We start from the raw sequence: 12147 nt of genomic DNA, 5'->3' as shown, positions 1-12147 counted from the left end.
GGCCGCCTGAGGTGGCGGCGGGGGGACCCGCCCCGCCGGGCAGAGCGAGCTGGGCTCGGGCGGGGCCATCTCTCCTCACCTCCATCCCGGGCCCTCCCGCACGGCTGCTGCCTCCCACCTTCGCGCTTGCTCTGCCCGTCGTCACCCATGCTGCGTTCTCATTCTCCTAATTCTAGGGAAGGTCTGTAAACCGCAGTTTACAAGAAAGCTTGTTTTTAGAAGAAAACAAAACAACCCACCCCAACACAAGGTCTTAATTTTTCTGGAATATTGCATGTGATTCTAGGCATCGCATTTTGAAGACTTAAAAGATACCTGGTGGGGGACACAGGCATTGCTGATGATACAGGGAAGAGTAAGCTTTGAGGACCAGGTAAGAAAAAAGCATAAGAAAGATTTTAACTGAAGTACAACACTGAAAATAACATTGTCGGGATGCCCTCCTGACAGAACCCACACACTCGCCCGGCGTGAGAGGCAAGACTCCCAGGAGTGATGTACACACCGCTTACCCAGAAGAAAACACCGGCACTGGAATCCTTTGCAGGTGTGTGTCGTGGTTTCGGCAGGGATAGAGTTAATTTCCTTCCTAGTAGCTGGTACAGTGCTGTGGTTTGGATTTATGGTGAGAACAATGTTGATAACACATCGATGTTTTAGTTGTTGCTAGGTAGTGCTTACACTAGTCAAGGACTTTCCAGCTTCCCAAGCTCTACCGACTGAGAAGGCTGGAGGTGCACAAGAAGCTGGGAGGGGGCCCAGCCAGGACAGCTGACCCCAGCTGGCCAAAGGGACATTCCATACCATGTGACGTCGTGCTCAGTATATAAAGCTGGGGGAAGAAGAAGGAAGGGGGGGACAGAGTGATGGCGTTTGTCTTCCCAAGTAACCATTAGGCGTGATGGAGCCCTGCTTTCCTGGGGATGGCTGATCACCTGCCTGCCCATGGGAAGGAGTGAATGAATTCCTTGTTTTGCTTTGCTTGCGTGCGCAGCTTTTGCTTTACCTATTAAACTGTCTTTATCTCAACCCACGAGTTTTCGCACTTTTACCCTTCCGATTCTCTCCCCCATCCTACTGGGGGGGAGTGAGCGAGCGGCTGTGTGGGGCTTAGTTGCCGGCTGAGGTTAAACCACGACAGTGTGTGTTGCTGGTGCAGCCTGAATTGGCTTTCTGAACTTCGGAAGAGAAACAAGAAAGCCCATCAGTGGGACTGCTACATTAACTTGTTGTTTGGGAAAGCCAGAGTATTGACATCTCCCTCTGAAATGACTGGGGGTTTCAGTACGTCACAATCTCAGGAAATCCCTCCCTGATGAATGGTTTTATTACAGCTCTTAGGTAACAATACACGGGAGCAGCAATCTGCACAGAACACTGCTGACCAGCTTGGAAGGAAAGAGACCTTCCAAGATGTGGGTTGGCATCGTTAGGAACAAACTGAATGACCTTTATAAACAAACACACATTCAGTGTTTCTGCCAGAAAAACTTGATTAATATTCCTGAGTAAATATGCCATGAATTAACAAACATACTTCTCAAAACAGGGTCAGAAGCTAATACGCTTTGCATTTCTGCTTGGTGGAGGTTCCAGAGCTTTTTTATGTAAACGCAAGATATTGTTACAAGCATTCTAACAATTAATTAGAATAAATTATGTAAGAGAATGATTCAAGGAAGACTATTAAAATTAATTAATGGTAACAGTTGCATTGGATCTTAAATCATCCATGTCATTCACCATGATATTCAAATACAAGCCCAGGATGTTTAGGTCTCATGGCTTGTTCCTAGCAAAGACGACAGGTATTTTCTTTATGCAGAATTTAAGAAACTTCTTGAATAAGGGATCAGACTGAAAACAATGCCCTACTTAAGTCCCCAAAAGAGAACTTAACAGCAAACGGACTTGGTGCTAACTCTTCTGTATTAAAAAAATCGTAACAAAACATTTGTGTTAGTGAATTATGAATTACAAGGTGCCACTAAAAGAAACAAGTAATGGTGCCACTGGGGAGCATGTTGTAAGCATTATGAGTAAAACTGTAACCATCACTAACGGCCATAACAACTACTAATAAACTGAAACATAATGGTAAAATAACCCATTTCATTTGCTAAGTGCTAATCATTTAATCCAAAATGTATGCCTTTTGCACAGAATAGTATGTCTGTACCTTTATTCCAAAAAGTGTTACACAGTTCCCTGGGAAGCACACACTAAAATCCTCCAAAGAAAAAAAAGAAACAATTTAATAAACCAATATGCATCCAAAATCTTTAAGCTCATTTATATTTGTTTTTCATGTACAAGATCAAAGAAATAAAAAAAACAGAATCAAACCCTGGATACAACAGTTTGATCTGATTGCTTTTGATACATACAATCTGTTGCAAGGTACTCAAAATGCTCACACATCGTATAACAAAATGAAAAAAAGTAAATAAAAAAGTTAAAGTACTAGCATGTACATGGATGTAGTATATTAGGAAACAAGTTTATCTGAACACCCATATTTTTCTGTATTTAAAATAGACATTTTAATCCTTCCCTTCCCCCAAACAGCATTTGTTCTCAAAAAGTCAAACCCACTCCCTCCCCAAGTTACATTCTAACAGTATTACCAGAATACAAACTGTAATTAACAACGTCCCATTACTTCTGTATCACCAAGACTTATGTATGCCACCCTCAGCGATGGTCAACAGTAAAACTGTCCAGCTGGCACATTTATTGTATATAACAGTGTACATTTAGTAAACGTTCAAAACCTGAAATAGTACAGTGAAATATTGTCAGCAATAAATTTAGTTTTGTAAGAATTACATACGCTTTGAATACTTAAAGTTCTGCCATAGGCCTGTTTAAAGCCAGAAACTTTTAAAAAAAGAGAACTTTAAAGAATAATTTTATTGTTGCTGCACTTCATCTGATACATCCTCTCCATTACAAAAATGAAAAGCTTATAGTGTAAAGAATCACTTTTAACTTAACCATGATTTGGTTCATGACTGAGTAAAGATCTGACCTAAGATTCTGGCAGTTGTTTTACACTGGAAGTAATGTTTCACATAGCACCCTCCTGTTCCAAATCTGCTGCTGGTTTATTATGGAACTAATATGGAAACATAGTTTCTGATTTTTTTACCTCTTTAAGGTCTTTGAACCAAGACACTTAACCACCTGAAACACCGATAAAAGAGGAATCAAGTTTGTGGCTTCACAATTCTGATAAACATCCTATGTGACTTTACCAGAAAACCGAATCAGTTCTCATGGTAACAAGTATGGCCTTCAGGTGATGAAAATCAGTGTAGCCAAACAGAAGTCAACACAGGTTAGCTAATTCACGCCAGCTGAGAACCTGGTCTGCTTGGAATATCTTTTATTATGACAGAACTTAAATTTACAATAGTACAGACTTACTAGCCAATGAACAAACTGCACTTTCTAAACATAATCTAATGATGAGCGGTATCAGCTGAACCATACTAGAGCTCAGATCTGCAGCTGCTGTAAATTGTTCTAGCACCAATGGCTTTCAGCTTGTTAGGCCAATCATGCAGTGCTGACGAGCTGGCCTCAAGTTGGCATCACAACCAGATGCCAAAAAATCTTCAATTCTTTTACCAAAGTCAGTCACGTCTCTAAAGAACAAAGCCTTAGGACCATCTGTTTTTCATTTAGGCTGACAACCTGAAGAAGTCCTTAATAGAGAGAGATTAATCATAATTACAGTAATATTAGTCAGCCCTGCCCAGTCCCCTGTTTGTTGAAAAGAAATTTCTGCTATCTCAACAGTTAGCACTAGCAAAAATAATTAAAAAAAACCAACAAATAACCCCTCCAAAAAAGAAACACAATGCCCATTCAGTAATTAAATTTTGTGCAGACACAACTCTGCTGTCACATCTCATTTTCTATTAAAAACAAAAGATAAAAGGAGCTACTTTTCCCTATGTAATAAAACTTCATGACTGTAGTCTTTGCCTTCCATCTCTTTTTTCAAAACTTCAGGGTGTGTGCTTTTTATTTTCCATCTTCTGATATGATGTACGCCCAGCAGTTCATCACTGACAAGGTAGTTTATTGTATTAATTTCTTCTATTATGTTTTTTACTGAACACTGGTGATTCGTTTTCTGTGTATCCCTATCTGCAGCCACCCTTCCTGGCAAGGATCTACACTTGTTACGTAATCGTTTGTCTTCCAAACGTACTCCATATTCCCATCACTTCATCTCTGACCTTTTCACCTACCTTCACCCAACCAGATGGAAAAAAGTCTTTAGTGATCAATATTCTGGTGCATCGGTAAGATCTCGTTAAGTGTTATTAGACCTGGCAAACACACATTTACACTGAGTGCTACATCTCTTCCTCTCTCTACATAGCCTGGATTAAGCTTAGAGAAAAGTTTTAATGCCTTTCATAAAAAGACATACTTTTCAATATAAAAAGCTTAAATTCATAGATTATAAATAATATAATTTCAAAACATTTAAGAATTTTAGGACTTCATTTGCATTTCAGGGGAACTGCAAGCTTAATGTCCTTGATGCCTTCTCAGTCCCAAACCTCTGATAAAGAAGTATTTGTAGGATATACAATAGGTAGAAATACACAGAACACGCCCTGTGTCCTGTACACCCATTACAGTAAGTGGAAGACTTAAGAACTAAGCAACTTTACCAGGCAAGTTACAATACTGCTTTAGCATTGCCCTGATAAAGTCACCATCATTTTTCATGTATACAACTACATGTATTTTGACATTGTCAGTTAAAAACATTACTGAAAACAGTATGAGCAAGGGTTTTTTCCCAGTACATATGACATTAACAAGTTGTGCCACGTTTTTCAGACCTGATTTTAAAAGCATGTTTTTGCATTTAAGATATTTGCCACAGATTTTATATATATAAAAAATTGTTTGTTCGTGTGTTAAGTTACAAAATTGTAGTGCTTAATATAATAAACATCAAAATCTAAGATCTTTTAAAAAAATGCTTGTTTATAATACATTGCTTTGTTTTTAAAAGGCAGCAGTCAGTACCAGTCTGGTTTATTTTGCAACAATATCGTAGTGTAAAAATGTTGCTAAACAATTCTGGTACTTTCAGATTGGAAGTATTTATTTTCCAAAAACTATACAGTAATATACTGAAAAAAGAAACAGCAATAGTACTCTTTGTGCCTTTACAAATATATAATGAGAATTACTATGGCTGATACGGATCAGATTTAATCTGTATTCCATACAGCACAGTTAGTTACTAAGAATGAAAAAAAGATTTTTAAAGCTTAAGTAAGTTGATTAAAAAAGCTTCGGATACTATTGTCATAAACATAGTAATAGAACTGCTCTCATGGTCTGATGCTGTGCATGTTTTTTGAACCAAGTGACCTAGTAGTTAGCTTTTGTGATTCACGAAGGGGTTGTGATGTTAATCAATACCTAGGAGATCAGTCAGGGACATGCACAAACACCACCCACTTTCTGTCCTTAAAAGTGAAACATTTCTGCCTGGTCTGAAAAGTTAAAGAAGTATACAGATGTGTAAAGTAGTGTGCTTTTTTTTAAAGAGGAAGAAATAGATATGCATATATGTATTTTTTATATATATATATATGTATTTTATATTTAAATTAGTGTCAATCAAATCCAGGCAGAGATTAAACTGACCATAAAGATGACATAACAAAAGACATTAAGGCAGTAAGTTGTATCTCTTGAGGATTTTCAGATATTCTACCTATATCTCAAGAGGAAAAAGAAATGTTGAATTGCATCGTAGGCCCAATCAGCATTGAATGATTACAGCCAGGTAAGGAAGGGCTCATTTTTGTTGAGTACTGACTCCACATCGTTGAGAATAGGGATCAAGTCTTCTGACTCTAGAGTCCCAAGATCAACATTCGTTCCTGGAAGACAGTCGAGGAAATCAGGGAAACGTGTTTGTTGTGGATTTATGTTCATTGTTGTCTGTGCTATAGTTTCTCCTAGGAAAAGTAAAGAAGAACTTTTGAAATACCGAACTTTTCTTGTGGGTAATTTAAAACAACACAATTGACTCCCCCTTTCCCATAAGTACTTGTGAGCATTCCTATCCTCTACAAACGTTACCTCAAAACCATACTTGCTTGCAGAATGCATATTCTTGTAAGAGTCAATTCCATATCCTTGCTTTGCTCTCAAAAGCACAAAAGGCCCTTTCCAGCACTGTTCAAAGTAATCAGCCTCTGACCTTCCACTTGGGAAGCATGATTGTTCAAAGTTCACTAGTCTGCACAGGGAGCAATGCAGCTGAGTCTTATGTAAACCCTCTATCCTGCTCTCCGCACAAGGGTGAATGCTGTCCATGGGGCATAATTGAAAGAAGTGTTTTACAGCAATTTAGCTCTGCGATATTATATTACTTTTTTCATAAATTAATAATAACAAGCATGAAAATCTTTAACAGAGAAACCTTTTACTCTTTGCATCATCTAGAACTTCTCATGACTTCAAAAGGAAGTTTAGGTGAGAAAGTGCTGAGATTTTCACTATCTGGAAAAAAACTTGTTGATTTTCTAGTAATTTATTTCAGTATTTTAAACACCATGAGGACACTGATATGAAAAAAAAAACCCACACCAAAACCTAAATTAGCTAAATACATTCTGTTTGAAGGCAAATCCAACTTTGCCATTGTAAGAGACTAATTAATGAGACTGATTTCCCAGAGTTAGAAAACGCAGTGATTTGTACCACGAATGTAACCCAAGACCAGATTTTTACTCCTCCTACCTTGGACTACGGTATGAAAACACAAAGTAAGGCTCACATTTTCCAACTTTTACTTATTTTGTTTAGTATCAATCTAAGGTAAAAGGGTAGAATCTGGACCTAAGTTAAAGCTGAGAACCTTCTAGGTTCTAAGTACCTTTTAGGTGTTCCCCCCCCCAGTCTCAGTCTGTTCTCTTGCACAGGAAAGTGAGAGATTATCATTCAGTTATGCAATTATAAAGCATTACTGGTTATAACATGAAGTTATTAGTATCATTATACTTTAAGCTAAATCAAAGTATTTTACCTGTATCCATCTCATCTACATTGGTGAGGAAATCTTCAGGTGTCGTTGGTATACTGTAGCATCCTAATCCCAAGCCACTGTCTGTACTCTGTTCCCTGGAATGGTATGGCCCACTATAAATTGAAACATGAAAAAGCCTCAGTAAAGATGTTCTGTTAGATATAGTCCCTGAACATGGTGTTTGAAAAAAGACAGCACAGTAGGTTAGATATTAAAGTTCAATACTGAGTCATTAAGCCTCATTCTCAATTGTTGGCCACTAATGTGGTCATGTTGTATCAGCCCAAATACAAAGCAACTGAAGTGAGGCCACTCTTAAATTTTGAAATATGCACGTGCATATATAACTCTCTAGACAAAAACAGTTCTGATAGCCTAAAAAAATAGACTTTATTTGTACTTAGGTAATGTACCTATTCTACCTAGAGTCTTCTACATACACCTACAATACAATTCAGACCGCCTGTTACCATTTGTTTGATTTTTCTAAGATTCCTTCTTGAAGTATAAGCTGAAAGATTTCAGGTCAGCCACTCGGCCGTACCCCCTGTTCACAGTAAGTACAAAAGAAGATGATATAGGAAACTACTTTAGAGAGACAGCTTTGTAAGTGTAGAGAAGGCAACAGAATCAATTGCCTAATGAAGAGGACATGAACTTGCCTGTTCAAGAAAGGATCGGATCCATTATTTGTAATGGGCCTCATGTCTTGTGTCATGGCAGGTGTATTCACAGCTGTCTGAACTGGGGCCATGTTTTCTGAGTCCATGGGAAGTTGTCTGCATAAAGCAGCTTCCTGAAAAGGCAAATAAATATAAGGGAAGGGTTATTCCAACAGCTGAGAAGTACTGCAGTCTTGTAACAAGCGAACATGTAATATATACACATCTTCTTATTTAGGAAAGTAATTCTAAATACCATAACCGATGACTATTTGTTTACACTGGTGTGAAGAAAATCATAACGTAGACAGACAGCATTTTTTATACCCATCTGTGCTGGCTTAAGACACTGCAGAATCTACCTTTCAGTTACTATTACGGCTGGAAGCCAGTCCCATAGTTCAGCCAGCAGGCAGAAGTATTTGAGGACTTTCTAATCAGCTTCACACTAAACCAGAGAGCCTGTTTGCCTGTTTAAACTAGCCTCACTCTTTTTTCATGATGCAGATCACGAAATGCTCATATAAATGCCTTTACTGGCAGAGCTGTCACATTGGCAACCTCTAGCGAGGGGCAGTGGCAGACAGCCAGGGGAAAGTCAAACCTTGAACAAGCACAACTACCTGCAGAATGACTGCACCTCTATAGCCTTGCTGGCCACAGAGATAATCCCTACAAAATCAAATTACCTATGGTATAACTTAGGACAACTTGTGTGTCACCTCGTCATGGAACACTGATAGGCCTGCACATTACAACTGATTACTGACAGCCTGTCCACACTTCATGGGTCAGCTAACTCCAGTTGAGGGTTTTCACATGCATACTAGAGCTGTGTAACACTCAAATTACAATTTCAGTTTACTGTTCAGTGAGGCCAAGTTCTCTGAGAGCTGGAGTAGCAATAATAAAGCAGTTTAAAACCTGCAGACTCAAATTTAATCTCCCATGTATCTGTTTGTAACAGCTTACCTTAAGTGAAATTGCTCTCAGTTTAGACTGGTGCAAAAGAGAGCAAAATCAGGCACTGAAACTATGTGAGTTGCTACTAGATGACATAATTTGCTATATATCAAAGCAGAAGAATATCACGTGCAACCATAAAGTACTTTACATGTTAGAAGAAAACCACTGGAGCCAAGACTTTGACCCAATAATCTTTAGAATGAACCCTCTGCCTAATAGCAAGCATCTGCCTAATGACCTGTCTCACGTACACTGTCTTTAGGATGACAAACGAGCAATGAGAGCCAAAGGAAACTTGTTTCAGAACTCTTCCTGAAAGATAAATTCTTCTAGCATTACCTCTGTGAAACAACCATGACATCTAGTGGTACAGAGGTCTATACAAAGGTTGTTTGGCTCCACGGGGATGTTCCAAACAAATATCCTAAGACCTTAAAATAATAAAGCTGTATCTGTTTTTTACCTAGTTTAATCAACTTTTTTTTTTAATGAAATAAGCAAAGGAAATATTTCATTTAAATCCTAGTAGAAAACTTTTCTCCACTGAATCAGTCATTCACTCTCCCAAGTACAGAAAAGATTAACATGTTTTTGAGGCTAGAATATGATGTTTTACTACGTTTTCAATTGCTTTCTTCATTGAGGAGGACCGGTCTGGTCTCTTCATGAATAATGTAACAATTATTCATTGGTAATTAACATATATTGATGTCCATTAATGCAGTGTTTCCTTTATAATAAAATTATCAATATATTCACTGATAAATAATAATTTACATAGATGGTGTCATTATTTAGTAAGTGTTAAGAATAAATAGCCTGAAGATTCTTAATAGCTTATGTATGTCATTACATTTGTCAAATGACAATTCTAACGGTGATGTTTCTATTTATAATTAAATCAGCTGGAGTCTGTGAAAATGTACAAACCTCAGAAAATGGGCAGACTGGCTTTTTTAACTGTCTACATGAAGATACTGAAAGTGGTTTTTTAAATATAAGAATAGCAACTGCAGCAACACAAGCAAGGCTAATACTAGAAAGACAGCCAGAAAGAAAAAGAGAAAAGACAGCCAGAAAGAAAGAAATACTGAAAGAGAAATGAAGAGAGAAGAAATGGAAGACAGATAAAATGAGGCAGGACATACTTAGCTAAGATTTTTTTTTTTTGTTAAAGCCCAATCCAGCAATGAATGTTTTTGATACTTGGGCAGTGCATTTTCAAATCTCACTGGACATTGTTCTACACTAATAAAGAGAAGATCAGAACAGGGAAAAAAAAAAGAAAAAAAAAAAAGCCTTTCCCCTAGTTTGCCAACATGTAAAATACACGTTGGTTATCATTCTGGTTGCTGTAATTTCTAAAAATCAAATGCTATTATTAAAAATAAAATGAGAACATCCTGTTCAAGATCCAAGTATTTGCCTCTTTCAGAATATTATGAATAAGTCCTAATCTGATGGAAATTATTTCTCTTTGCTACTTTGCACATGCGTTAGTGCACTGAAAATACTGCCCCAACACCACCCTTTTTTACTATAAGGGTGATCGAACATTGGAACAGGTTTCCCAGAGAGGTTGTGGAGTCTCCATCCTTGGAGATATTCAAAACCTGACTGGATGCAGCCCTGAGCAACCTGCTTAAGTTGACCTTGCTTTGAGCGGGGGAGTTGGACTAGACAATCTCTAGAGGTCCCTTCCAACCTCAACTATCCCGTGACTCTATGAATCAAAGAATGACCATGTGCATACATACATCTTTCTGTACAAGATACAGCTTTTCTGTTGGACAATCTTCTTAATAATTTCTTGCCAGCTGTCACGTCATTTTTTTTTCAATTATCAGACTGAAATTCAATTGTATTGTTCAATAGAACTGCACATCAACATAAGCTTGAAAATTTCTCGCCTTTAGGAGGTGGTGGACAATCTTTTCTGTATCCAGCAACTTCTCAATGGATCATATAGTAAAAATCAATGTCTCAACTTGTTGGGGATTGTGTTATGTATGTGTTGGAGGGGTAGGGGAGAGCTTGCCAAGCTCCCTACTCATTAAAGAGAAAAACTGAACTAAAAATATGCTGCCCAGAAAAATACTAAAGCTGAATAGTTGATAGTAATGATTAACCAGAGGTGACAAAAGCTAACAACCAACTGTTTGACCAGAGAGCAATGCCAAAGAAAATCTATGAAGGAAAAGTCATGCACCTGTAGAGAAGAAAGGCCATTATTTAAGGGTGTATTTGTTGACAATTAGTAGGTGGATTCACAGCAAGAGTTTTGGAACTCTCTTGATTAAAAATGCCAGATGCCTAGCAGGGATGATATTCTAGTGCCTTGTGTTTCCACAACAGGTAGTGACGTACTGACAGCCTAAAGTTCTATCCAAGTAATTAATTTTACATAATTGTTCTCATTATACTGCCAAAGACAGCTTATTTCTAAGACTAGTAAATTCTATTACTTTGAAAGACTTGTGTTCACTCCACTGCTTTCCACAGCCACTGTAGAAGTACTGTATTTAAAACAAAAGATGTGTATGAAGGAAGTGAGGAAAGGTTTCCAAACAACACTGAAAAATCTGTACAATTCCATGGAATTGTTTTTAAACATAGACAGAGATAAATCTCTTCTTTATGGAACACATTTAATTAAATGAGCACAGGAAACATGAGGCTTTTCTCATTCTTCTTGTCATGCCTTCTTCCTTTGAGCTCACTACAGAAGCACAAACACACCCCTCCTCCCGTAAGTCTGATTCCTCCTAGTACCTTTCCAAAACAGCAAAACACGAAGCACTAGTAGAGATTTCTGAAACTCCAACTACTTAAAAAATGCAGTTGCACATAAAATCAAAGTACATTGCAAAAAACAGTGTTGTTCACAAAGGGAGTTTCACATCTTTAACCCTCCACGAAATAAATATTCTTCCTCTCACACTGAACTGCACAGAAATAGGCAAGAATTTCCTGGCAGTTTTTCATTTCTCTTACAGAATGACTCAAAAAATGCCCAGCCAAATAAACAACACTGAAAAGAGCAGAGAATCTACATCTACTGCTGCTGGCTTGTTCCATCTGGCAAAAAGAACCAACCAAAACTGCACCTGTATTACCTAAATTTAGGTTAATACAGATACACAGGCTGCGTTTTAAGGACACACCTCCCAGAACAGCTTAAGTTCCAAGATGAGGTTTATCTAACATGGAGTAAGCCACTCAACTGCCAAGATCAGTATGTTTTTGTGAGTGCTGAAAGCCCTGGGCACAATGTGCAAACTCTTCATTGACGAAGCACTAGTAGAGATTTCTGAAACTCCAACTACTTAAAAAATGCAGTTGCACATAAAATCAAAGTACACTGCAAAAAACAGTGTTGTTCACAAAGGGAGTTTCACATCTTTAACCCTCCACGAAATAAATATTCTTCCTCTCACACTG

General features: G+C 37.9%; 1 protein-coding gene across 1 annotated transcript in view; it reads right to left on the bottom strand.

Annotated features, from left to right (window-relative positions):
• Positions 1-2272: 2272 nt before the first annotated feature.
• Positions 2273-12147, bottom strand: part of WWTR1 (WW domain containing transcription regulator 1) — a 34467-nt gene continuing 24592 nt past the window's right edge. The window contains exons 4-6 of the mRNA XM_009334010.1: positions 7741-7874; positions 7079-7191; positions 2273-6005 (exon numbers count right to left, since the gene is read on the bottom strand). Of these exons, the coding sequence (XP_009332285.1) occupies positions 5821-6005; positions 7079-7191; positions 7741-7874 (432 nt within the window). The 3' untranslated portion in view covers positions 2273-5820. The remainder of the gene's footprint in view (positions 6006-7078; positions 7192-7740; positions 7875-12147) is intronic.

This window comes from Pygoscelis adeliae, unplaced genomic scaffold (genome assembly GCF_000699105.1).
Source record: "Pygoscelis adeliae isolate BGI_AS28 unplaced genomic scaffold, ASM69910v1 Scaffold241, whole genome shotgun sequence".
In the NCBI taxonomy this organism is placed as follows: Eukaryota; Metazoa; Chordata; class Aves; order Sphenisciformes; family Spheniscidae; genus Pygoscelis; species Pygoscelis adeliae.
This window is presented reverse-complemented; position numbering and strand designations above follow the sequence as displayed.